This window comes from Jaculus jaculus, chromosome 10 (genome assembly GCF_020740685.1).
Source record: "Jaculus jaculus isolate mJacJac1 chromosome 10, mJacJac1.mat.Y.cur, whole genome shotgun sequence".
Lineage (NCBI taxonomy): Eukaryota > Metazoa > Chordata > Mammalia > Rodentia > Dipodidae > Jaculus > Jaculus jaculus.
The window spans coordinates 21898653-21926117 of NC_059111.1; the positions used below are offsets into that span (position 1 = coordinate 21898653).

General features: G+C 54.3%; 1 protein-coding gene across 1 annotated transcript; it reads left to right on the forward strand.

The window, feature by feature from the left end:
• The first annotated feature begins 5685 nt into the window (after positions 1–5685).
• Positions 5686–27267, forward strand: Csk (C-terminal Src kinase). The gene is made up of 13 exons (XM_004672843.2): positions 5686–5900; positions 22311–22390; positions 22916–23029; positions 23138–23250; positions 23585–23804; positions 24714–24807; positions 24929–24994; positions 25069–25168; positions 25256–25346; positions 25610–25683; positions 25792–25987; positions 26080–26166; positions 26386–27267. The coding sequence occupies exons 2-13, from the start codon at positions 22376–22378 to the stop codon at positions 26566–26568; spliced, it is 1353 nt and encodes a 450-aa protein (XP_004672900.1). The 5' UTR covers positions 5686–5900; positions 22311–22375; the 3' UTR covers positions 26569–27267.
• Positions 27268–27465: the final 198 nt, after the last annotated feature.

Here is a 27465-nt window from a genome sequence, read left to right on the forward strand (position 1 = left end):
TGCAATGCAAAGTCAAAATTCATCTCTGGGGCTGGAGAGATAGCTTAGTAGTTAAGGTGCTTGCTTGCAAAGCATAAGGACCCAGATTCAATTCCCCAGTAACCGCATAAGCAAGATGCACAAGGTAGCACATGTCTGGAGTTCATTTGCAATGGCTAGAGGCCCTGTAATGCCCATTCTCTCTATAGCTATCGGCCTCTTTCTCTCTCTCAAATAAAAAAATAAAATATAAAAAAAAAATTCATCTCTGAGGCTGGGTCTGGTGGTGCACACCTTTAACCCCAGCACTCAGGAGGCAGAGGTAGGATTGCCATGAGTTCAAGGCCACCCTAAGACTACGCAGTGCATTCCAGGTCAGCCTGGGCTAGAGCAAGACTCTACATGGGGAAAAAATGCACTTCTGGTCCTTTCTCTCATCTGACTACCCCCTGCTTGCTTTCTAGTCTCATCACCTTAGCCTTCTGACTGTTCCTTGAACCTGAAGCCCTTCTGCGCCTCACAGGCCTGCCTCAACCATCCTGTCCCCTCCGCCACAACACTCTCCCCTCCGCCAACAGTGGCTCAGCTTCCTGGGGTCTGGAAAACGAGATCTCTGAAATCCATCTCCCTAGCCCTCGCCTGTCCATTGGAAGTTCATGGCCATCAGACCACAGCCACTGATCCACCTGCTTATTTATTTTCCCTCTTGGACAAGAACCCTGGTGTTCCCGCTCGTCTCTGCCAGCAGGTGCTCTGTATTTGTCGAGTGAATGAACTATGAACTTGGACGTTAACTGGCTTTGCATGATTTGGTTCAGGTTTTCATCCCCAGTGCTTGGGATTCAAAGAGGTTAAAAAATTTAATTTATTTTATTTAATTTCTTTTAATCGAGGCAGGGTCTTGCTCTAGCCCAGGCTGAGCTGGAATTCACTGTGTAGTCTCAGGGTGGCCTCGAATTCACAGCGATCCTCCTACCTCTGCCTCCCAAGTGCTGGGATTAAAGGCGTGCACCACCACGCCCAGCTAAAATACGTTTATTTATCCATTTACAAGTAGAGAGAGACAGAGAGAATGGGTAGACCAGGGCCTCGAGTCCCCCATCCCCTCCAACCCCACCCCTGCAAATAAACTCCAGACACATGTGTCCTTGTGCATCTGACTTCACGTGGGCACTGGGAAACCAAATCCACTTGCCAGGCTCCACAGACAGGTGCCCCAACTTCCAGCCTCCATTTTTTTTTTTTTTTTTTTACTTTGCTGAAAATAAGTAGAGCCAGGATTCAAATACAGATTTATTTGACTCCAAAGTTCATTCTCTGGGCGCTAGCATAGCCAGGGGGAAATTAAGTATGTTTGGGACAAAGGAAGATAAATAGGTAATAAAACAAGCAGAGAGCTGGAGACATGGCTCAGCAGTTAAGGCACTTGTCTGCAAGGCTTAAGGACCCAAGTTCAATTCCCCAGGACCCATGTAAGCCAGATGCACAAGGTAGCGCATGTGCCTGGAGTTTGTTTGCAATGGCTGGAGGCCCTGGCGTGCCCATTCTCTCTTGCTGGCTCTTTCTCTCTCTCTAATAAATAAAATTTTAAAATATTTTTAAAAACAAGCAAGAATTCAAGTACTTTTCGCACATTCGACCCACTAAGTGAGACAGGATACTCACTCTGTAGTCCCAGGATGACCTCAAAATCACAGGGATACCTACCTCTGCGGAGTGCTGACACCACACGGGTTCCAGAAGTCTTTATTTTTTTAATTTTATTTAATTTATTAATTTTTATTTTTCTTAAAAGCGGGGTTTATTTATTTTTTATTTATTTATTTACTTATTTATTTGTAAGCAGACAGAGATAGAGAGAAGAGAGACTGACAAACAGAATGGGCATGCCAGGGCCTCTAGCCACTGCAGACGAACTCCAGATGCACATGCCCCTTCTACATCTGGCTATGTGGGTCCTGGGGAATTGAACCCATGTCCTTTGGCTTTGCAGGCAAATGCCTTAACCGCTAAGCCATCTCTCCAGCCCTAGAAGTCTTTGCTTAAGAGAAAGAGAAGCAGGGAAAAAAGAGAGAGGCAGATAGAGAATGGGCACACCAGGGCCTCCAGCCACTGCAAACAAACTCCAGACGTATGCAACACCTTGTGCATCTGGCTTATGTGGGTCCTAGGGAATTGAACCTAGGTCCTTTGGCTTTGCTGGCAAGCACCTTAACCACTAAGCCATTTCTCGAGCCCTCTGGCTGAGGCAGGTTCCCCTCACCCCCACCCTACACCGTATCATTGTTCCATCTTGACTTCAGAGGAAAGAAAGCGAGGCCAGTGCGGCCAGCAACCTTCCACCCCACCCCCACCTGTTACCCCAGGCCCATTATCTTGTTGAATCTGCGCCATCTCTCATAAGGGAAGTATGCTCCCAGCCTGATCTTTACAGAAGAGGAAATTGAGCTCGGAGACCTTGGGTAATGAGCTCAAAGCTGCACAGCGAGTGTCACAGTCAAGATTTAACCCTGAGCCGAGCATGGTGGCACACATCTTTAATCCCAGCACTGGGTGGCAGAGGTAGGAGGATCGCCGTGAGTTTGAGGTCACCCTGAGACTCCATAGTGAATTCCAGGTCAGCCTGGGCCGGAGTAAGATCCTACCTTGAAGAACCAAAAAATAAAAATTAAAAAAAATGAAAGATTTAACCCTGAACTACGAACCCCAAATCCCTAGGTTTGGTTTTTTGTTTTGTTTTCTCTCCACTGATACTAACCCTATCTCTGAGATCAACAGGATGTCTCCACAGAGAGCATCCCCATAGGACTGGCTGCTTGTTGGGAAGTGGTCCTGGACATGCTTGGTCAGTGGATCAACCTGTAGATGGAGACGGGGGTGGGGCATGATATGCACAGCCCATGGCCCGGGCATTCAAAGTTCTTTGTAAAGTGTACCTCTGTCTCCTGCGGTGCATTTTATGATCTCTCATTTGTCAGCCCCTCCATACTTGTTTTGCATTCCAGGATTATGCCAGCAACCTCACTTCTGAGGTTCCCCACCAGCACCACTACCTAAACAGGTCCTTCCCTTTAATCCTAGTCCCTAGGGAGGATTTGGACACCTAGCACCTCCACAAGGGTCTCTGGTGCCCCTCCCTCACTGTGCCCCATCTCACATTTGAACACACTGCCTGTTCCCGTAGCCCGGGGACGATCCTGATACCTCATTAACCATGGTATATAATAATGGCCCATGTTTATTGAGCACGCACCGCAGTGGCTGCGTACTAAGCACTTTCAGCCTATTAACTCATTTCCTCCCCACAAGACTTTAAGAAATGGGTGTTTTGTTTTTTTCCCTTTTACCAAAAGTAGATACAATAACACTGAACGGTTAGGTAACTTGCCCAGGGCCACACAGCCTCAACTGCTTTATTGTCTCCAGGCTGAAAATAAGGTCCAAAAAAGTCCCGTAAGGTTCTTTGGGTCTCTTGGTGGCCCTGTATCTTACAGAACCCATCTCCCACCACACCCCCCTACCCACACTGCAAGCTGCAGCCTACTGAGTTATTTATAGTCCTCAGAAGCCACCAAGCTCTCTCACTCCTTGCTGCCTTCTGTGTACTGTTCCCTCTGTCTGGGCCCCAGCAACCCATGGGCCCTCCCTCCTTTCCTGCTTCCTGTGGACCTTGTACAGCTCCGATCTACTTTTGAAAAAAATTTGTATTTATTTGTATGTGTGTGTGCACACAACAGGGTCCCTTGCCTCAATCCAATGCCTGCTTTACATGGGTAGCTAGGGAACTGAACCCAGGGCAGACAAAATTTGCAAGCAAGAGCCTCTAACTGTAGAGTTCTCTCTCCAACCCCCCCCCCCCTTTAGAGGCATTCTGGCCCAGACTGACCTGAAACTCTCTATGCAGCCCAGGCTGGCCTCAAACTCATGGGAATCCTCCGACCTCAGCCTCCCAAGTGCTGGGATTAAAGATGTGCATTACTGTACCCAGCTCACTTCTACACTTTTTTTTTTCTTTTAATTTTTAGTTATTTGTTTGAGACAGGGAGGGAGAGAGAAAGAGACACAGAGAGAGAGAGAATGGGCGCACCAGGGCCTCCAGCCATTGCAAACTCCAGACACATGCGCCACCTTGTGCAGCTGGCTTATGTGGGTTGTGAGGAATTGAACCTGGGTCCTTTGGATTTGCAGGCAAGCACCTTAACTGCTAAACCATCTCTCCAGCCCACTTCTCCATATCAGTTATTTGCGATGACCCATTGGCCTAGCAGTCTTCATTCCCCCAACTGAGAAACTGATATTAAAGTAGGTCTTACAAAGTGAACTCAGATTGGGGTGTGGTGCACACCGCCTTTGATCCCAGCACTGGGAGGGTCCCTGTGAGTTCCAGGCCAGCCTGGACTACAGAGTGAATTCCAGGTCAGCGTGGGCTAAAGACCCTGCTTTCAAAAGAAGGAAAAGCCAGGTTAGGCACTCGCCTGCGAAGCCTAAGGACCCAGGTTCAATTCCCCAGTACCTATGTAAGCCAGATGCACAAAGTGGCACGTAGATCTGGAGTTCATTTGCACAGCCAATCTCTCTCTCTGAAATAAATAAATAAATAAATAAATAAATAAATAAATAAATAAATAAATAAATAAATATCAAATATTTTTATTTTAAAATACAATAGAGCTGGGCGTGGTGGCATACACTCCTTTAATCCCAGCACTCTGGAGGCAGGCAGAGGTAGGAGGATCACCGTGAGTTCGAGGCCACCCTGAGACTCCATAGTGAATTCCAGGTCAGCCTAGGCTAGAGCGAGACCCTACCTCAAAAAAAAAAGAAAAAAGAAAAAAGTGGATTGGAACAGGGCCTGTTGTACTGTCAGGACCACGAAATATTTGTGATTGAATGAATGCATGCATGCTTACTGCCGAAAAGGAGGCGAACCAAGGAGAAGGGTCTAGGCCCGGCCTCCACGCTAGCAGGGAAGCATCATCCAGAGAAGGCGGGGAGCTGGTCCCTTCCTAGCCGGTGGCCTTGTCTGGGAGGGACCTTCGCGGCGCTTTCGTACAGGCCGGCCAGTGGGGGCAGAGCGTGGCGCGGACACACCCCCCTCGCCGTTCCCTCCAGCTTCCAGCAGGGGGCGCCGCGTCGCTGGCCCACGCCCCAGCCGAGCTCCGGGCCAGGCCCCGCTCGCGCAGGCGCGCTGCAGCGGGCGGAGGATCCGGGCCGAGCTTCCTCTCTGCAGGCCTGCGAGCTTCCTCCCGGCGGGGCCCCGGGGAGCGCCCAGGTTGAGCGCCGCCGCCGCCGCCGAGCCCCGCCGTCACCAGCCCCCCCCCCACTCCGCCTCCCTCGCCGCCGCCCCCGAGCCTCGCTTCCGGGGGAGGAGGGCCCGGCGGAGAGCGATCGGGACGAGCTCCGGCCGCCGCGGCACCGTCGGGGCCGTCGGTCCGTCCGTCCCGCCTCGAGCCAGCCTCTGGCCGCCGAACCTAGAGCCCCGGGGGGAGAGGTGGAGGGTGGCCGGGGGGGGGGGCGTCCGGGGCGGCTCCCGACGGCCGGCGCGACGTTCCAAAAAATCCCACCTCGGTGGCGGGGTTCGGAAGCGGAACTCTGCCCGGGCCGCGCCGGCTACATTGTTTCCTCCCCTCCGGCTCCCTCCCGCCCCCTTCCCCCGCCTTTTCTTCCCCTCCCCGGCCCGGGCCGCGCGCGCCCGGCCCCCCGCCCGCCCGCCTGCCTGTCTGTCCGTCCGACCGTCCTTCCTCTCCCCCCCACACACACCCCCTCTCTCTGTTCGCATCCACCCCTCTTTGTACCGCGCCCCCTGGGGACCCCTGCGCCCCTCCCCTCCCGCTTGGCCACATGGACCGTCCTGCAGGCCGCTGATGCCGCCCGCGGTGAGGTGGCCCGGACCGCAGTGCCCCCACCCTCGAAAGAGAGAGGTGAGTTGTTGGGTTGCTCCGGAAGAGGTGTGTGTGTGTGTGTGTGTGTAGAGGTGTGGGGGGGTGTCCGAGTGTCCCCCACCCCCGAGACAGAAGGTCACTTGTGCAGCCTCTGTGGCCTCCCGTTGTCGCGTCCACTCCCATCCCTCCCCCACCTCCTTCCTCCACGGGTTCGAATTCTCCCGGGAGTCACTGTCAGCATCCTACTGGGAGGGAGCCACGAGGGAAGAGAAGTACTGCCGTGCAGCTTGCGACTTGTCTCAGGTCACCTGAGGTTTCCCCCACCGCCACCCCCAACACACACACACACACACACACACACACACACACACACTTCACTCCCACCCTCCCTGCGCCCCCCCCCCCCCGCCCCAAGTGTGTAGCAGCAAAGTGAGACATGGCTGGAGCCTGCAGGAAGAGGGTCAGAATGGGCTGGACGCCTGGGAGTTTGCCCTTTCCCTGCCCAGGGCCTCTCGGCATATACTCTGCCTGGCCTGCTAGGTTCTTGCGACAACCCCCCTTCCACGGTCCTGCTCTGAAGTCCTACTGGTCCTGGGCAGCCCAGGGCGAGGCCATCTCCCTAAGAGCCCTGCTAACAGCCCAGGTCTTGAGACTCTGAGCCTGTCACCCTGAGCCTCCCTAAACGCCAGGCCTAAGGCAAGCAACCTCTGACCCGTGGGTGGGGAAACTGGGCAGGGCTTCTGTGCTGGGTGGGGTTGACACTGGACATTAGCACCATGCCCCTCGCCTCTTGGCACCCTGTTCAGCCCATTTTCCCAGACTCCTCGGGGCCTAGGCCAGGTATTAGGAAGGGGTGTGTCCAGCTACTGGATCTTTGCCTGTCATCTAGCGGCTCACTTTCCTCCCCATTTTGTACACCAGAAGCTCAAAGCTACACCAAAGCCTTTGGTGGAGGCAGTTCAGCCAGTTTTCATCCCCAGCTCTACATGGCTTGACTGCTGTTGGGTGGGGGTGGAGACATGGCAGACATGGCACCCACCAGGGATGCAGTCAGCCCCCAGCCTGACCCAGAAGAGACCTTAGGGGGTGAGCACGTGTTCCTCTTGCAGAGGGCTTCCGGCCCCACTTCTGCCTAGGTTTGGGCTCAGTCAGCATTGGCCTGCCCCTGCGACTGACTGCCTCATGGTGCCTGGGCCTGGGGCCTACTTGTGGGGAGCATGGTGAGTTTGTGGGGCACTTGTGTGGTAATGCAGAGGTGGTCCTGACCCCGCCTTGCCCACTAGTTTCCCAGTTGGTTCAGGAGCAAGCCAAGTTCATCATAATGTGAGCGGGCAAGATGGGAGCCCCTGTCTCCACTGTCCGTTCCTACAGCCTTGGCATAAGAGCATCAGCAGACTGAGGACCCCCCCCACAGGGCCCATTTCAAGCTCCTTCTACCCTGGGCGTCCCCAGTGTCTTTCTTCGTGTGGCCACCACGGGCTGCAGGCAGCGGGATCCTCTTGAGCCGTGCCTGGTCCCCCTTAGAGACATGGGCAGGCTTGTTCTGCTCAGGCCCCAGCCCTTGTTTTCTCCTGTTGCTCTGACATGCATCACGAAGGGGGCCTTGATGCCTGTGCTCACATAGCCCCACACCCAGCCTGTACTTCCTGTCCAGCCTCAGGGGCTCAGGCAGGGGCTGGGCCTGACATGGCTGGATGCTTCTTAGCAACTGTGATCTGTCAGGGTGTGGCCAGGGTCCCTAGGCTTTTGCAGAAAGGAGCCCAGCTCAGGCCAGCACCTGTGTGGAGCTGTGATGGTTTTCATTTGGCCAGCTTGCACTTTCCTCCCTCCTTCCTCCCCGCCAGGGACCAGGAAAGAGCAGAAGCGGATGCCTTTCCCCTCTGCAGGAGCGTGGTCCCCAAGAGACTTAGCCATGTGGAGTCACCCACAGCAAGTGTTGGGGAGTGGACAGAATTGAGCTTCCTCTAGGCCAATACAGGCAGGGGCAGAAGCTGGGGACCATGGTGTGATTAAACTTCCCTAAGCAGACTCCCCCCCCCCCCATGTGACCTGAGGGCAGGATCACCTGAGTCTATTTTCGGGCTCTTTTGAGTGATTTCAAAGCCTCGACATATAGCCCTCAAAGAATAGGTCAGAGAAAGAGGGTGGGAAGAGATGTGGGAAATGCTCTAGACACCTAGGCCAAAGCTGGGGACAGGTGGGAACCAGGGAAGCCAGTCTGAGTTCATATGAAAAGTATGTGTGGTGGTGCACACTTTAATCCCAGCACTCGAGAGGCAGAGGCGGGAGGATCACTGTGAGTTCAAGGCCAACCTGAGAGACTGCATAGTGAACTCCAGGTCACCCTGGACTACAGCGAGACCCTACTTCAAAAAAAAAATGTTATTTACTATTTTTCTTAATTAATTTTTAAGAAGTAGTGAGGGTTCTATGTGGTGACATGTACCTGTAATCACAGCACTAAGAAGGTTCACGAGGTCAGTCCCAAGTTCAAGGCCAGTTTGTGTTCCATACTGAGCTTTGGTCTCAAAAAAAAGAAAGAAAGAAAGAAAGAAAGAAAGAAAACAAAACGAAACTGAGTAAATTTAGAAAACAACACTCACCCCCATATTTCTCTAGCAGCAAGTACTTACTGTTAGCATGTTAGAGCCGCTTTCCTGGTTCTCTTCCCTCATCACTGTTGGCATTTGAATGTGCATGCCATGACACCTTTTCCATTCAATGCTGTGTCCCTGAATATCTTCCGTGACACTACTGAGCTAGGTAACTAACTGCCTCCACGAGGCTGCACGCTATTCCCGGGAGCTCTTGTCACAACAACGTCACCCATACTGTCTCCCTGAGTATGCAGTGTTTTCCATCTGTTGCTGTTTTGGGCTGTTACTACAAGCCCCACAAGCAGCCAGGAGAGAGCAGGCAGCTTGGCATCAACCCACATGGGTTCCAGGCCTCTCCATACCACTGCCCTGCGGGTCCTGTGAGCATCCTCTGCTCAGTAGCCAGGACGGTGGTGTGGGCCTCAGAGGATGGCGGGAATAAGGAACCCAGGAGCTAGAAAGTGCCTGACACGGACCCCTCTTCTCACCCTCTGTGAGTGGAGGTTGGTGTGACTGTGTCTGCATGGGAGGAAAACCTCTGAGCTGTGGCCGGCCCCCCCGCGAGGGACTGACTTCTCACCCAGTGGTGCCTGGGGTGGAGGGAGTGGTCTTTTGCCCCAGCCCCTTTGAAACCTTCTGGCCCTGTGTTCTGGGCCACCACACTTGTGCTGTGACCTGCTGCGCCCCATTGTCCCATCACTGTGCGACTGGCTGACCCGGAGTATGAGGCTGGCTGTCAGTTGTTGTCTTGGTCATGACCCTACCCATTCCCCTTCCCAGCTTCGGAGCGAAAGAGGCTTCCTCTGTTGCCGCTGGCTTTTCCTTTGGAGACACGGTAGCCCATGCTGACCTTGAGCTAGAAATCCTCCTGCCTCAGTCTCCAGAGCATTAGGATTACTGGTATGCTTCCCCACAGCCAGCCTGCAAAGGCCGCTCCGGAGAGCCCAGCCACCTCTTGCCTCCCAGATCCCGCAAGGCTGGCCCAGCCCGCATGTCCCAGTGGAAATAGCATGGTGCCCTGACTGAGTCAGAGCTATGTAGGCCAGCCTCGACTTCCCATCTTTCCCAGTGACCAGAGAAGGGAAGAAAGGGGTGGTGATAGGGAAGATTCTAGAGCCCCCTCCTCCACTGGAGAGTTAGAAGGGAGCGGGACTGCCCGTGAGCTAGCATGCTGGCATCCTCTTCCTTGCCAGCTGCTCTCCTGGGTGGACCTCCGTGGCCTGCCTTACTGTTCCTTGTGCTGTTTCCATGCAGCTCGGGGTGACCCGGAGTACCCTCCGGGGAAGAACCCAGTCTCTGCTTGGCATTTTGAGATCAAGAGACCATCTCCCCAGGTGACCCAAGTGTGGCCCAAAATTCACCTCGACAAGGGGTCCTCCCAAAGGTGGCCCTAGTATGGCAGAGGACCAACCCTCAGAATGGGCCTTGTAGCCGCCAGACTTTGCCTCTCTGTGTCTTCCGCCTCCCTGGTCTGGGTGGAGGGGAAGTAGGCATTACAACTGCCCTCCTGTCCCATGGCTTCAGTGTGGTGAGGTCACAGGGTGGGGTCCTCCCCAAGATGCTGGCCTGGCTGGGGCAAGCCCTTTGGGTGTTTCTGAGTTTCCCCCGCCCTTGGTTAGGGACAGGATGGGTGGAGGATCAGGCCTGCTCCCTAAGCCCAACGGGGAGCACTGCCTCCCTCCTCCTCCTCTCCGGGTCCCTTCATCCAAGGGCTGGAAATAGAATCCGCTAAGTAATGATTAAAGTCAAATTCAGACCTAAAAATAAAGAGCTGGAGAAAGAAGAGCTTGTGTGCTCCCTGCATGGCTGAGGGGCTACGCTAACAGGGAGGTTGGCTCTGGGGCGCTAAGCAAGCCCTACTCCCCAAAGTCAGGAGTGCTCCAGGATCTGGGGTGTGCTCTCTTACTGGCATGGTGCAGCCTGTGGCACTCGTTTCGGTTGAGGAGTGCATGGATGGAGGCAATCCCATTGTTCCCTTGGGGAAAATTGAGGTCCAGAATGCAAAGGGGTTTGCCCTCTACTAGCTGGGACCTCGCGGAGCTCAGGTCCCAGAAGGGGCCACACGGCCCCGCCCACCTTGCGCTGGTTCAGTTTCTCTTCCTGGTTCCGAGGCGACCTGATGAGGGCCCCTCTAGTAGCATAGTAGAGCACTGTGCGGGCGCGCACCCTCCAAACCGCAGCTTCCCGCCGCCGACCCTCCCCTTCCGAGGCCTGGGACCAGCTGGAGAGCTGCTGGGCGCCCCCCATCCCCACCCCACCCTGAGCTCTGCCCCCTGTTGGAGCTCTGCTTGTGGGCGGGTGAAACCTGGGTCATCTGACCCGTACGCCCTGACTGTCGCTTTTCAGCCCTGCCCAGCCTGGCACCTGGTCCTCGCCCAGCCTCGGGCATAGCAGCCTGTACTGTGTAGGCTGCAAAGAGACGGATCTCTGTCGCTGGCCGCCAAGGAGGCTGAGCTCAGGGGCCTCACACGAAAGACTTGTGGTTCCACTTCCTGCAAGGCTGGTGGGAGCTCAGCAGCTGGGGATCTGCCTGGGTTGGAGCAGCGTGGAGGACTTCCTGGAGGGAGAGGAAGGGCCATGGAAAGCACTTGAGGAGGCTCGGTGGGATAGGACAGCCCAGGGTTTTTGGAGCATCTGCCTGGCTCAAGGGCTTCCGGCTTCTCTGGCTGCTTTCCGTCCTTCATGAGGCCGTGACGTCTCAGGTCAAAGCCAGGCTCTGCAGACAATCTGAAGGGGAGCGTAGATGTACCAGGTCCCTAGAGGGCCGAGCTGTGGGCGAGCACATCGTGGGGCCACCTGTCTGGTTCCAGCTCTGCCAGGGGAAGTTGGAGGGAAGGCCTCACCCATGTTCTAACCACTGAGCTTTAGTCCCTAGGGCAGTGGCCCTCCGTAAGCTTCCTCCCCTGTTCAGCAGGGCTCACAGCCACTTGTCTGTGGGTTTTGTTTTTGTTCTTAGGATTAAGTCACTAATGCAAGACCTCACACTCAGTTGGGTCAGCCGGCTGTCCCCTGCATGTGTTTGTTTCTGCAATCCGTCCTGTGGGGGGAGTGTGTAGACGTCCTTCAGGCTGCTGTCTGTCGCTGTGCCTTTCAGTGTCCTGGAAGTTCTCTGAAATGGAGAGATCGGACTCTGCCAGCCCAAGTTCTAGGCAGCTAGCTAGCCCATGGTCAGCCTCCATCTCCCCTCCTGTGTCAAGGCTAAAAGACTTTTGGGGTGTGGAAGAGATAGATAGATACTCCACAACTTGGAAGGGCTGTTGGAGGCTGGTGAGGGAGGCCGCATATAAATGCAGGAAAATGAAGTTGGAAAGGCCCTCGCCTGCACTAAGTGGTGGGGGACGGAGACCTGGGTTAGGGCCTTGGAGAGACCCCCCAGAGGCCCAGTGCATGTAGGTAATTAGGCTCCTGAGCGGTAATTAGGAGCCTTTCTGGGCCAGGAGTAGCCGCCTCAAGCCACGGGGTGCCCTTGGGAAGAAGCTCCCCGTCAGCCTCTTAACTCACCCCCACCACTCCCAAACCGCTAGACAGGATTTCCGGTCCCACTGAGCCCATGGGTTTCTGTAATTTTTTTTTTTTTTTAACATTTGCAGTCATTAAGCTTGCCCCTCCCCTTAGGTCAGAGGTGCTAAAGGCCGAGAGAGCCAGGGAGTGAAGGAAGGGCACCATGCCCTGGAGCCCAAGCCAGACATCTTTCAAATCCCTCCTTCGTGGAGTTTGGGCTTTCAGACCTCTTGGGGCTTCTGAGCATTGAGGTCGCTGGTGGTGGTGGTGTGTCTCTCCACCTTGCTAGGGTTAGGGGCTCCTGCCAGCCCCACTACCTGCTGTGTGGCTGGGTGACAGTGCTGTTAGCCGGAGTGCCCTCTGCAGAGCCAGGGGTGGGACTGACTCCGTTGTTGTCAAACCAGCCTAACTACTGGCTGGCTGCCTCCCTGAAGGTGCTGTGCCCTCTGCAGCAGGTGTGCCCAAGTTGGAAACTTTACCTCTGCCCCTGCCTGTATCCTGACCTGTATGCAACTTCCCCGCCCTGAGCCTTTGTCAGCCTTAATTAAATCCCTGAGCACCTCAGTTTGAAATCTTAATCTTTGCTTGTTATTGGCACCCCTCTCCCAGTTACCCGCCCTGAGGTCCTTCCAGCTACAGTTCCCCTCCTCCTCCTTGCAGGCTCTGCTGGGTGGCCCTCGCTGTCTCCCTCTCTTTAGTGTGTCTCTCTCTCTCTCTCTCTCCCCCGTGTGTGTGTGTGTGTGTGTGTGTGTGTTATTTTATTTCAAGGAAGGGTCTCCCTCTAGCCCAGGCTGACCTGGAATTCACCATGTAGTCTCAGGGTGGCCTCGAACTCATGGCGATCCTCCTACCTCTGCTGGAATTAAAGGTGTGTGCCATCATGCCCAGCTCTTTAGTCAGTTTTTTTTGTAGTGCTGGGGGTGGAACTCAGGTCTGAGGGCATGCTATGCATGTGTTCTACCATTAAGCTATCCGCCCAGTCACCCATTTTTTAAGGCATGGGCATACTCGGACACAGTTGACCACCTTGCAGTCAGGATGACAGGAGCCTGCCGTGTATTTGGTTGGGAGTCTTCAGCGCTCCAACACTGGCTGGGCAGAGAGAATTGACTAATGAGTGGGTGATCTTGGACATACCCCAACTCCTAGGGCCTCCTGGGCCTTTCCTTCTGCCCATCCTGGCCACCAAACATGGCACTGGGCATATAGGAAGGCTCTTGAAACACTGGCACAGAGAAGACAGGAGACCTTCCTGCTTCCTCCAGTGGTTGCCACACCTCCCAGAGGGTCCAGCTGGGTCCTGGGGCGGGAGCAGAGTCCCTGTGGGCCATGGCCCCAAGTCCCCCCCCCAGGCCTCTGGTACACTTCCCTTTTCAGTGGGTATTTTTAGCTGCATGTAAACAGTTACCGACGGCTCCCACGCCCCATTAAGCACTGGCGTTTCGGTGAGGAGGCAGGGTAGGAGTCTCCTGACCTATCCTGGCCCTCTGCACGTGTCTGGCTTTGGGGGTCTCCTTCATGCCCCCTCTCAGTCAGCCTGGGCTCCCAAGAAAGGCCTGCCTGAGGCTGCAGCCGCTGACCTCAGTGCTTGGGCACAATGCCCAGCCTGTTCCCAGGACCCCGGCACAAGGGATGCTGGGAGCAGCGAGCGTTCGGGGGCAGGAAGTCAGAGTGAAGCATTGGTCCTGCCACATCCCAAGCCCCTGCCCTATAGCCCTGTGGGGGTAGGGTGACAGCTGTTGTCCCTTTGGGGTTAAATATAGTCCTACCCATTATGGGACCTAGTGTGGTTCAGCCAGCCTCCTTCCCTCTTTCCTTTGTTTGCTCATTCATTCAGCACTCACTCACTGAGCAGCCGCTTTGAGCTCAGCCCGTGCTAGAGATGCCAACGGGAGTCAGAGCTCACTGTCCTGTGCAGAGCTCCCCTTCCACCCTCAACCACAGGCCACCGCCAGGGAGGTCCTTCGCTGGAGAACTGGGACATGAGAGATGTGAGGCCCTGGAGGCCAGGCCGGCTACCGTAGCTGGGGACCAAGCAAGGACCACTAGCGGAGGTGGCTTTCAGAAAGGGCTGCATTTTGACAGACCCGGTGGTTCGTGCCTGTAACCCCAGCGCTGGGCGGATGAGATGGGAGGATTACTTGAAGTTTTGGGTCTAGCTTCTGTTATTTCCCTGTGGCTTTCCAAAAATAATCTAGGCATATTTGTGTTTAGGAATGTGTTTATCTTCTTTAAAAATACAGTTTTCTAGCCAGGCATGGTGGCACATGCCTTTAATCCCAGCACCCAGGAGGCAGAGGTAGGAGGATCGCCCATGAGTCCAAGGCCACACCCCGGGACTACATAGTGAATTCCAGGTCAGCCTGGGCTAGAGTGAGACACGACCTAGAAAAAACAAAATAAAACAAAAATACAGTTTGCTAATCAGGTTTGCTGGTACATACTTGTAATCTCAGCATTCATAAGGGTGAAACAGGAGGATCTCAGGTTTGAAACCACCCTGGACAATATAGCAAGAGCCTGTCTCAAAAAAAAAAAACTATCCACAGGGACTAGGAATGGTTAATGGCACCTGCTTGCAAAGCCTGCCTGTTGAGTTCACTTGCCCTACCACCAACATAAAGCCAGAGGTGTGCTCTGTTATAGCAGCAGGAGGCCCTGACATGCCTACACACACACACACAAACACCCACCCACAACTTGTGGTATGTCTGTTTTTGTGTGGGTTTTTTTATTTTTTTTTACCACCATTGGTTTTTAGACTTTCAAATCTACCAAAAAGTAGAAATAATATATAATATACTGTAGATCCTTTGCCCAGCCAAGTTTACCTGTTTTTAGCAGCTTGCCACATTTTTTAAAAATTGTATTTGAGCCAGGCGTGGTGGCGCATGCCTTTAATCCCAGCACTCAGGAGGCAGAGGTAGGAGGATTGCCATGAGTTCGAGGCCACCTTGAGAATACAGAGTGAATTCCAGGTCAGCCTGGACTAGAGTGAAGTCCTGCCTCATAAAACCAAAGGGAAAAAAATTTTAAGTTTAAAAAAAAATTGTATTTAAGCCAGGTGTGGTGGCACACACCTTTAATCTCAGCACTTGGGAGGAAGAGGTAGGATCGCCATGAGTTTGAGGCTACCCTGAAACCACATAGTGAATTCCAGGTCAGCCTGGGCCAGAGCAAGGCGTTACCTTGAAAACTAAAAAAAATAAAAATAAGTAAATAAAAAATCGTATTTATTTGTATATGGATGTGTGTGCACACGTGCTAACATCAAGATCTCTTGCCACTGCAAACAAACTGCAGACACATGCAACACTTTCAAAAAAATATGTTTTATTTAAGCCGGGCATAGTGGTGCATGCCTTTAATCCCAGCACTCGGGAGGCAGAGGTAGGAGGATCGCCGTGAGTTTGAGGCCACCCTGAGAGTACATAGTTAATTCCAGGCCAGCCTGTACCAAAGTGAGGCCCTTCGGGAAAAAAAAAAAAGTATATAAACATATATATATATATATATATATATATATATAATTAGAGCGAGAGAGAGAATGGGCACACCAGGGCCTCTAGCCACTGCAAACGAACTCTAAGCACATGCTGCACTTTGTGCATCTGGTTTTATGTGGGTGCTGGAGAATGGAACCTGGGTCCTTAGGCATTGCAGGCAAGCACCTTAACCACGAAGCCATCTCTCCAGCCCAATCAGCACTTGTGCATCCGGCTTTTTACTGGGGAATTAAATCTGGCCAGCAGAGTTTGCAAACAAGTGCCGTTAACCATTGACTCTCCAGACCCCATATTTACTTTATCTCTGCTTTTTTCATTTTCTTCCCTTCCTCCCTCCCTTCCTCCCTTTTTGGCATTGCTGGGGTTTAAACACAGGGCCGTGGGTGTGGTAAACAAGTTGCTTTACCGGAATCTTTTATTTGGGCTAGAGAGATGGCTCAGCAGTTAAAAGTGCTTGCTTGAAAAACCTGATGGCTTGGGTTCAATTCCCCAGAACCCATGTAAAGCCAAATGCATCTAAGTGGCATATGTATCTAGAGTTTGTTACAGTGGCAGTGGGCCATGGCATAGGCATGCCCATGCCCACTCCCCCACCACACGCAAATAAATAGTGCAATTTTTACACCGGTCATGGTGGTGCACACCTTTAATCCCAGCACTCAGGAGGCAGAGGTAAGAGGATCTTCATGAGTTTAAGGCCACCTTGAGACTTCATAATGAATTCAAGGTCAGCCTGGAATAGAATGAAACCCTATCATGAAAAATTTTTTTAAAAATTTAAAAAATTTTTTTAATTTAAAAAATAATACAATTTTTGGGCTGGAGAGATGACTTAGTGGTTAAAGTACTTGCCTGCAAAGCCAAAGGACCCCAGTTCGACTCCCCAGGACCCACATAAGCTAGATGCACAAGGGGTCACATACATCTGGATTTTGTTTGCAGTGGCTGGAGGCCCTGGCACACCCATTCTCTCTCTCTCTCTCTCTCTCTCTCTACACCTGCCTATTTCTGTATATATCTCTCTCAAATAAATAAATAAAAATAAATCTTAAAATAAAAGGAATTTAAAATATTTATTTAAACTTGATCTATCCTTTATTGTTATTTTTTAATCTTTTTAATTTTTATTTATTTACTTGAGAGGGAGAATGAGGCAGAGGAAGAGAGAGAGAGAGGGCACACCAGGGCCTGTAGCCACTGTAGACAGACTCCAGATGCATGCACCACCACCTTATGCGTCTGGCTTACGTGGGTACTGGGGAATCAAACTGAGGTCCTTTGGCTTTGCAGGCAAGCACCTTAACTACTAAGCCATCTCTCCAGCCCTGCTATTCCTTAAAAAAAAATTTTTTTTTTGTTTATTTGAGAGAAAGAGAGGTAAATAGAATTGGCATGCCAGGGCCTCCAGCCACTGTTAATGAACTCCAGGCGCATACGCCATCTTGTGCATCTGGCTTAAGTGGATCCTGGGGAATTGAACCTGAATCTTTAGCTTTGTAGGCAAGCACCTTAACCACTAAGCCATCTCTCCAGTTCTATTTATGAACGAGAGAGGATGGGCGCACCAGGACCTCTAGGTGCTTGTGCCACCGTGTGCATCTGGCTTTATGTGGGCATCTGAAATCGAACCTGGGTCCTTAGGCTTCACAGGCAGGCCTCCTAACCACTGAGCAGTCTCTACATCCCACAAATATTTTCTTTAGAAAAATCTCTTGTCTATAATCATGTGCTCCTTACGCACATACAATTTTTTTTTTTTTTTGCTTGGTTTGCTTGACTGCTAGTTGCAAGCATCATATGTTTTATTCTGGAGAATTTAGTCTTTTATGATGGTGGTGGTGATGTTGGTTTGTTCGTAGAGAGGGTCACTCTGTAGCCTACGCTGACCTCGGAGTAGGCTTTTCTGTCTGTGTCTTGACGCCACTAATAGTACTGGAGTAGTCTGTGCAGCTGGATTTCATTTTAGGCTTGTGTCCAACAGAAGCAGTCCCCCTCTGCACCCCAAATCTGTCCACAAGTACCTTGAATGGAGGGAGAGAGGGTAGGGAGGAGAGCAGAGTGCAAGTGTCTGGGAACAGCAGGTAGGTAAAGGGGACAGCAAGGAACTTAGAAGCCAGCACGACTCAAAAAGCTCAAGTGACTTTCCCGAGGTCACACCGCAAGGTGATGGTGGTGCCAGGTTCAGGATGCAGAGCCCCTGGTTCCCAGGACCCATTTCTGCACTGCCTCCCTCGAGTAGCTTGATCCTAATTCCAGGTGACTCCGCAAAGGACCCTCCTCCATTCTAGCCAAGTAGCCTCTATATAGTATCAGGGTGGCCTCGAACTCACAGTGATCCTCTTACCTCTGCCTCCCGAGTGCTGGGATTAAAGGCGTGCGCCACCACGCCCGGCTCCAAGTAGCCTCTTATAGCCACTCTGGCGGCCAGCCTCAGAGCCAGCCATTTCGGCTATAAGCAAAAGCCCCTGCTGGCCACTGTGGGGACGCTGCTCAGCTGTCCTGGCCTGGTGACCAGAAGATGGTCATGGCAGGCCTCAGAGCAGCTTTGGGAGCTGTGGCCTCTCACTGATCCATTATGCAGATGAGGAAACTGGGTTCCAGCAGCTCCTCCAGCGGAGTAAAAATGGTAGGCCCTTCGCAGATCCCTGTGGCTTTCACAGCCTGCCTCTCCAGTCAGTCTGCCCAGACCACTCCTGGCCTGGCCCTTCCTCTGACCACATACATGCACCTCACGGCTGCTCCTTTCCTGACCCTGCCCACCCAAAGGGACAGCAGCTCCTACAGGCACAGTGTGTGGTGGCCTTGAGGGCACAGGCCACCAGGGGTTGGGAAGGCGTGGTTGGCCAAGCAGCTCAAGAGTTTGACTAGAGGTAGAGAACTCACTGGAGCTGTGACCTCTCAGGCAAAGCTGCCCAGCACTCTGGGTCTCACTCAGGGTCTTCATCTGTAAAATGGGGGTGATAAGAGTCCCTCTGTCTCTCAGAGTCACTAGGATTGGATGAGCTGGCACTGAGTAAGTGCTCAGAAAACAGCCTGTTATTATGTTTATTATTATCATCAAGGCAGTGGGGAGGTGGGGGTGGCAGCTGCAGGCCGGGAAGGAGTGTTTGCACACTGACAGCTGGAAGGGTGACTGGCAGCGCCCAGCCTCCACGCCCTCCTGCGGTGGCAGCCATGAGTGTTAAGTTGGGCGAGGAAGAGGAGGTGTGGGCAGATGGAGAAGCTGGCAAGGTCTTCAGGCTAGAAGGACCTGAAGGTTGGGGTCTGAGCCAACCATAGCGGTATCCCAGCTCAAGCTTGGACTGTGTGGCCTTGGGCAAGTTATTCAGTCTATTGAGCCTCAGTTTTCACATCTATAAAACAGCATAAGGAGCGCTTACCACTCTCCCATTGCAGTCCATGGGGCTCAGGGGAAGGTTTCAATGTCATGCTGGCTTAGTCACAGAACTGGGGACAGCCCCGGGGTAAGGGGAGTTCCCTAGGTTCCTAGTGCATCCCCCCGCCCCCCCCGCAAGGGCCTCAGTTCCCTGTCTAGACAAGAGTGCTGGAGGAGAAAAGACTGTGTCCTGCAGGGAAGAGGAGGCATGACCCGCTCTTCCAGGTGTGTGGTTCCTCTGCCCTCCTTGCATGGGAGGCCTGTGAGACCCAGGACGATGCAGTCACTCATCCTGAGTTGAACACTGGTCGAGCCAGGTTCAAAGCCTCGTGTGCTTAGAGCCAGGACTGCCACCCGGAAGGAGTGGTCACTTCCCCTGCTTCTGCTGGGTTCCAGGATCACGGGCTCCCTGCCCAAGCACCCCTGTCCCGTCGTCCTCAGACTCCAACTCTGGCTTCTCACATGGGCATAGAAAGCCCCCTGCCAACTTGCAAGGCCCATGCCAGGCCTACTGAAACCCTTCTCATACAGCGTGTAGATGAGGGTGCTCACAGTGGCTCATGACCCCCCCCAGTGAGCAGCCTGCCTCTTCCTTCTGCACCCCCAGTTTTCTCCCAGGCTGGTTCCCGTCTCCTGCCCAACATGCTGATCTTCTCTGGGGCACCTTTGTGTCAGCCTCTGCCCCCGCCCTTAGTGTGTCGCCCAGGCTGGCCTCTCACTGGCCAATTCTGCTTCAATTCCGAGTGCTGGCGTCACAGACGTGTGCCAGCACACCTGGTTTGTGCGGTGCCAGGGGAGGAGCCCGGGTCTTCGTACACGCTAGGGCAGCTCTCTACTCGCTGAGCCACGCCTCCAGCCTCTACCTTGTGTTTGTAATGGGTTTCTCTTTAAATTAACTCCACCTGCCTGATTGCTGGTGCATGTAAACTGGTTTCTAAAACATTTATTTATTGATTGATTGATTGATTGAGAGAGAGAGATTGACAGAGAAAAAGGCAGAGGGGGTGGGGATATAGACGCGCCAGGACCTCCTGCCACTGTAAATGAACTCCAGAAGCACGCGCCGCTTTGTGCATCTGGCTTTACATGGGTCCTGCGGAATCAAACTCAGGCTGACACTTTGCAAGCAAACCGTTAACCGCTGAGCTTTCTTTCTCTCCAGTCCATGAACTCACTTTTTTTTTTCCGTGGTGCTAGGACTTGAACCCTGGTCCATGTGAATTCTAGGCAAGTGCTCTACTTCCACCAGGGTCCCACCCCAGTTCTCAGCCTCTGCCTTTCTTTCTTTCTTTTTTTTTTTCCCAAGGTAGAGTCTCACTCTAGCCCAGGCTGACCTGGAATTCACTATGCAGTCTCAGGGTGGCCTCGAACTCACAGTGATCCTCCTACCTCTTCCTCCTGAGCACTGGGATTAAAGGCATACGCCGCCAAATCTGGCCCCACCTCTGTCTTGCTAAGCCCTTCAGTCTTCAGGGCTCAGCTCCCATGCTTCCTGCACACACACACACACACACGCACGCACGCACGCACGCACACACGCGCGCGCACACCAACAGGTATACCGAAAGGCCTTTATCGTACCAGTACACAGCTAGACTTCACCGATCCCATCAGATGGACCTAGCAACACTTATGGGAGGGTCTCTTTTCTAATGCAGTGTGACTACGGAAGGGCTTTTGGCCCTGTCTCCACCTTGGTTTCTTTACCAGAAAGGAGCAGCAGGAGGCTTGGGGAAATAGCTCAGTGGGCAAGAGCACTTGCTGTGTATGCATGCGGACCTGAGTTAAATTCCAAGCACCAGTGTAAAAAAGTTGGGTGTGAGCCAGGCGTGGTGGTGCACGCCTTTTATCCCAGCACTGGGGAGGCGGAGGTAGGAGGATCGCCGCGAGTTCGAGGCCACCCTGAGACTCCATAGTGAATTCCAGGTCAGCCTGGGCTAGAGCGAGACTCAACCTTGAAAAGCCAAAATTTAAAATAAAAAAAATGTTAGGTGTGGCTCCATGTACCTGAAAGTTCAGTCCTGAGGGGTGCAGACACAGGAGGGTAACTGAGACTGGCTCATTAGCCAGTCTAATCAGAAAATGGTCACTGGGCATGGTGACAGGTAGGAGGATCGCTGTGAGTCAGAGGCCAGCCTGAGCCTGAGACTACATAGTAAATTCCAGGTCAGCCTGGGCTAGAGTGAGCCCCTACCTCAAGAAAACCAATAAATAAATAAAAGGTACAAGCTCCAGGTTCAGTGAGACAGTCAAGGAACTAAGGTGGAAATGCAATAAAAGACGACAGCCAGCGTCTGCCTTGTGCTTGGGCACATATGCTCACGGGCACACATATCTCACACACACACAAAGGGAACAGTAACTCTTGCCCCTCCACACTCTTCCAAGGTTGGCCAAGGGCTTTGGGGCTGTGTTTGGATAGGTGCTGGCAGTAAGGCCTATGCGCAGACAGTCTCACTGTTCTGGGCCGTGGGCTTGGCTGAGAGAGTGCTTTGGGGACCCTCACCCTTATTGACGTGCACCAGTCATAAGAATATAGCCAGTGGAGCCAGGCGTGGTGGCGCATGCCTTTAATCCCAGCACTCGGGAGGCAGAGGTAGGAGGATCGCCATGAGTTCAAGGCCACCCTGAGACTACATAGTGAATTCCAGGCCAGCCTGGACTAGAGTGTAACCCTACCTCAAAAAAAAAAAAAGAATATGGTCAGTGAGCTGTTACCTAGAGACCCCTTCCACAACCGACACCCTGACGTCCTCTAACACCTCTTCCCGTCTCCCCCTCCCGCATGTCACCCTGTCAGCCCAGATCAGTTTGGCTAGACTTTGAACTTGATGCAAACGGAGTCCCTAGTGCATCTGACTGTGCCTGTCTTCTGGCCGCTGTTGCGTGGCTGCGGTGGCCGTGCTCGGTCCCCTTCGTGACTGCTTCACTCGTGGCTGCCTGAGTAGATCCCGGCCCCAGGTTCACTGCGAAGCTCGCTGCCTGAGGCACCTGCCCCTCTCCTGGTGGGATGAATGGGCCATCTTCTCCTGGGTGTGGGTGTGTTCTGAGAAGTTGGCTCAGGCATTTGGCTGTAGAGACTGGGGCAAGCTTTTGTAGAGGGGCCTGTGAGGCCTCCAGAACACAAGGGACTTTCCCCGGGCCACACCATAGCTTCCCAGCCCTTCCCCTGCTAAACTGGTGAGCTTTACCAGGCTTGGAGCTCGTGGGCAGGCAGCTGTAAGTGCTGTGACCATCTAAGCCTCCGTTGCTCTCCTTGGTCATTCTGAGGAATCTATAAGGGTGCCCAGAGACTAGTCCCGTGTTCCTCCCTGAGACTGGAGAGAACAACCTTGACTCCACACCCCGCCTCCTGGAAGCTTTGGCACCTGCACACACCCATGGGAGAAGGAGCTGATGGGATCCCACTTGTGGGAAGGGGTCATCTCTTCTTAGCTCCTCCTCCTCAGCCTTACTCTTCTCCCCACAGCTCTAATGGTACCAAGTGACAGGTTGGCCTTCCTGTAACACGGGGACGCCAGATCTTCTGAGACGATGTCGGCAATACAGGTACAAACACGGGAGGTGGGGTGTAAGGCAGTTCCATGTCCCCACCATCGCCAGGGGAAAAGGAATTGGGGCTCAAGCTAGCCTACTCCCCTTTTCCAGCTCTCTGTCCCAGCCCAAGCTCTCAGTTTAGTCGCATGAATTCATTCCATCGTCCTGTCAGACACAGCTGGAAGGGACCCAGAGTTCTTAGGAGAAGAGCACTACAGCCAGATAAGAGGCTGCTGTTGGGCTGGAGAGATGGCTTAGCGTTAAGCGCTTGCCTGTGAAGCCTAAGAACCCCGGTTCGAGGCTCGATTCCCCAGGACCCAAGTTAGCCAGATGCACAAGGGGGCGCACGTGTCTGGAGTTCGTTTGCAGTGGCTGGAGGCCCTGACATGCCCATTCTCTCTCTCTTTCTCTGTCACTTTCAAATAAATAAATAAAAATAATTAAAAAAAAAAAGAGGCTGCTGTCTCAAGGGCATGCAGGCCGAGGTGGGTAGAGAGGGCCCAGTCTGCACCCACTCACCTATTCGCTACCTTGCAGGCCGCCTGGCCATCCGGTACAGAATGTATTGCCAAGTACAACTTCCATGGCACCGCTGAGCAGGACCTTCCCTTCTGCAAAGGAGACGTGCTCACCATTGTGGCCGTCACCAAGGTACTGGGGTTTCACACCACCTCCCACCTCTTGGGATTCTTTTTGGGTTTGGCTCCCCTTACAGGGGAGAGTGAACCTGAGGCTTTATCTGAGCTACCCTCTCCCCAGGACCCCAACTGGTACAAAGCCAAGAACAAGGTGGGCCGTGAAGGTATCATCCCAGCTAACTACGTCCAGAAGCGGGAGGGCGTGAAGGCAGGCACCAAACTCAGCCTCATGCCGTGAGTTCCAGGGCTGGTCTTGGTTTGTGAGGAGGAAAAGAAATTGTCCTCCCAGAAAAGCATCGAGGAAGGCAGGGGGCCAGAGTAAGGGACCGGCGTATACTTAGGCGAGGGCTTCCTCGCCACCTCACGGTCAGGGATAGCTAAGAGGGCAAAAGGAAAAAGGGGCGGGAAGTAACTGAGGGCCTCAAGTGCCGCCTGGCTGAGGCGGTGGGGGTCACGGGAAGGTGCTGAGCAGAGGGGACCCCTCCAGAATGCAGAGCACGGGGGAGGCTGGAGGCTCCAGGGTCGGTCCCCTTGGTCCATTATGACCCCTGGCCCTGCCGCCCCTCAGCTGGTTCCATGGAAAGATCACGCGGGAGCAGGCCGAGCGGCTTCTGTACCCGCCGGAGACAGGCTTGTTCCTGGTGCGGGAGAGCACCAACTACCCCGGAGACTACACGCTGTGCGTGAGCTGCGAAGGCAAGGTGGAGCACTACCGCATCATGTACCACGCCAGCAAGCTGAGCATCGACGAGGAGGTGTACTTCGAGAATCTCATGCAGCTGGTGGAGGTGAGCGGGGAGAGCACCCACGAGACCTCCCTCCGCACACTTCCTGAATCGCCACCTAAAGACATTGGGCACAAACCCGAGACTGTGACCACCCCAGTCCTAACTCACCCAGCAGCGGGGGGAGCTGGACGTGTTGGGCAGCTTCTGTGAGCCCCTTCGGTTTCTCACCCCCTCAGCGGAGAACCTGCTGCGTGCCAGGGCTGATCTCTGCCCCACAGTGTCCCCCCCAAAGAGGGTGGCATTTTCCCATTTTGTACTTCAGGATATGAAGGTGCAGAGCAGTTTAGGTCCGGTCCCCCACCACCACCCAGCTGTACATTAGAGGTGCCAGAATTAGAATCTGAGCCTGTCTGATCCTCTTCCCTGCCACTGAGCACCCCATATCCAGGTGAGCTCGTATAAACACGAGCTCTGCGCCTTGGTGGTCAGGCCCCCTGACTCTTGTGCCCGCAGGTTCCTCAGCTTCCAAGGTCAGCTCTGGCAAGGCCACCTCTGGCGTCCAGTAGCTGCAGGTAGCGTCCCAGTGCCTCTCAGCTTACTCTCGTCTCCCTCCCGCCGCCGCTGGCTTGGCATGGACTCTGGCAAGGGAAGGCAGGGATCCTGAGTACGCCCAGCTAGTAACTGGTGTCAGGAATGGGCCAGGTTTCCACTCCCAACCTGGAGATGCTGGAGAAGCCCAGAGTGGTAGTGACAACCAGGTTTCTGGGAGCTGGGTGTGTGTCTTGGCATGGAAAGTGGGCAGACGTTCCTGCCCTCTGGGAAAGGGGGTGCCTTCCCCACACAAAGCAGTTCCAAGCCAGGTGGGCCAGCCTCTGTTGCCCTCTGGTGGTCAGACCTGAGCGGTGCATGTGAGCCCCTGAGGTAGGGCCCTGTTCATCTGGCTCTGAGCCCTGCCCTGCCCCCCCGCAGCACTACACCACAGATGCAGACGGACTGTGCACTCGCCTCATCAAACCAAAGGTCATGGAGGGCACGGTGGCAGCCCAGGACGAGTTCTACCGCAGTGAGTGCACCCTGCCCCTGGACCTCTCGCCCACCCAGGGCAGTCCAGCCTGCCTTGCCTCTGTCGTCCCCGGGGAGGGGGAGGTACCCCAGCTAGCTGCTCATTCACTGACCCTCTCTAGGTGGCTGGGCGCTAAATATGAAGGAGCTGAAACTGTTGCAGACCATCGGGAAAGGGGAGTTTGGAGGTGAGCTGGAGGAGCCCCGGAAAGGGGTTGGGGCTACAGGGAATCCAGGGACGAGCCTTCTCTTCTCCCCCCAGATGTGATGCTGGGTGATTACCGGGGGAACAGAGTGGCCGTCAAGTGCATTAAGAATGACGCCACCGCCCAGGCCTTCCTAGCCGAAGCCTCTGTCATGACGTGAGTGACGCAGGGTTGACTGGGTGGGGTGGAGGTGGCCGGGCGGACTCTGACCGACCCGTCCCGCCCTGTCCCGTCCCCTCCCAGGCAACTTCGGCACAGCAACCTGGTGCAGCTGCTGGGCGTGATTGTGGAGGAGAAGGGCGGGCTCTACATCGTCACTGAGTACATGGCTAAGGTGCGCACCTGCCCCGCTCATCTCCCACCGTGCCCCAGCTGAGCTTTCGAAGTCCTCAGTCCCAGCCTGCCATGTGTGGACTGGCTAGATGGGTCATGCCACCTCTCCGAGCCTCTTGTTTCCTCGCCTGTTTGATAACAGTGCAGACGTCCCCCCAAGACTGTAGGAGTTCAGAGATCATGAATGCTGAGCACAGAGTCCCTGGATGTCAGGCCCCGCCCTGATCCCCCATCTCCCACTCACCCCTTTCTGCCTGTCCGCAGGGGAGCCTAGTGGACTATCTGCGGTCACGGGGTCGCTCGGTGCTAGGCGGAGACTGTCTCCTCAAGTTCTCACTGTGAGTGACGTGTCAGCCCAGGGCGGGGGGGGAGGTCTTGAGGGAGACCCCCAGCTCCACCGTGGTGGGGTTCTCGATCTGAGGAACATGTGGCTAACCTGCCCCCAGAGACGTTTGTGAGGCCATGGAATATCTGGAGAGTAATAACTTCGTGCATCGGGACTTGGCTGCCCGGAATGTGTTGGTGTCTGAGGACAACGTGGCCAAGGTCAGCGACTTTGGCCTCACCAAGGAGGCCTCCAGCACCCAGGACACTGGCAAACTGCCAGTCAAGTGGACAGCACCTGAAGCCCTGAGAGAGAAGGTGGGGCAGGCCTTCCCTTGAGCAGTGGGTTCTGGGTCACCCGCCACTCACATCTCTCCTTCCTGATGCCCATTCTCCCATCCTCATGGCAGAAATTCTCCACCAAGTCTGATGTGTGGAGTTTTGGAATCCTTCTCTGGGAAATATATTCCTTTGGGCGAGTGCCTTACCCAAGAATTGTGAGTATGACTGAGGCTGAGGGTACTTGTGGCGGGGGGAGGGGGGTTGTCTCCTCAATACGGGGCCTGGAAGCCTGGGCCTGTCCTGACAGAAGTGTCCAAGCCACTTCTGGCCTGGCCGGGGCTGAGGCAGGACTGAGTGGGATTCTTAGAGAGGGGGGCTGGGTAGGGTCCTCTAGTGTGAGGCCTGCATTAACTCCACTACCCACCTGCCCGCAGCCCCTGAAGGACGTTGTCCCTCGGGTGGAGAAGGGCTATAAGATGGATGCCCCCGATGGCTGCCCCCCCGCAGTCTACGAGGTCATGAAGAACTGCTGGCACCTGGACGCTGCCACGCGGCCCACCTTCCTGCAGCTTCGAGAGCAGCTTGAGCACATCAAAACCCACGAGCTGCACCTGTGACCTCCGCCTCCGCCTCCGCCCCGGGGCCACGGCCGCAGGGACTGGGCCTGGATGCTCACGGACCTAGTGCCCCGCTGCTTGCTGGGCCTGAACTTGAACTGAGCCCCAGTGGGCTGGCGGGCCTCTTTCCTCTGACCCGCCTGTCCCTTCTGGCCCCTCTGGAGATCCTGCCTAAGCCTGGCACCTCCCCTCATGGACCTACCTATAGGGCTTGGGGTGCCCACTGGAGGGGCCAAGAAGAGATGAGGCTGAGGAGCTGGAGGCAGTGCCCCCACCACAGCCAGCCTTCCCCTGGCCTTCCATCGCTCGCCTTCTTAAGAGTTTTATTCCTTTCCTTTTTGGGGATTTTTTTTTCTGTGTGTTTATTTTTTATTATTTTTCAAGACAAGGAGAAAGAAAGTACCCAGCAAATGGGCATTTTACAAGAAGTACGAATCTTATTTTTCCTGTCCTGCCCCTGAGGGTGGGGGGAGGACCGGCCCCTCTCTAGGGACCCATCACCCCAGCCTGTTCCCCATCCCATGTTCCGTGTCCCGTGTCGCCTCGGTCGCCCGTGTTTGCGCTTGACCATGTTGCACTGTTTGCATGCGCCCGAGGCAGGCATCTGTCGGGGGCTCCTATTTCATGTGCTGCGGCCGCCGCTCACCCACCGCCTTGTGAGATGGAATTGTAATAAACCGCTCCATGAGGACACCGCCACCAGGCCTTGGCGCTTCCTCCGCCGAGCCTGCCTGTCTGCCTAGTCCGTCCTCCCATGCCATCTTGTCCATCCCCCTGTCTCTGTGAGTGGGCTGGGGGAGCATGGCCAGGAGATGTAGCCGCCTTTGTGTCTATTGCACGAGCGAGTGTCCTGTGTCTGCCCGGGGGAGTACTCAGCCACCCGCCCCTCGCTGCCAC

What these genes read in the sequence shown, in the direction of transcription:
- Csk (XM_004672843.2), top strand. An exon ending in ATCTCATGCAGCTGGTGGAG is followed by an intron (nt 23,805 to 24,713) that starts GTGAGCGGGGAG and finishes GCCCCCCCGCAG; the next exon opens with CACTACACCACAGATGCAGA. An exon ending in TGTCTCCTCAAGTTCTCACT is followed by an intron (nt 25,684 to 25,791) that starts GTGAGTGACGTG and finishes ACCTGCCCCCAG; the next exon opens with AGACGTTTGTGAGGCCATGG.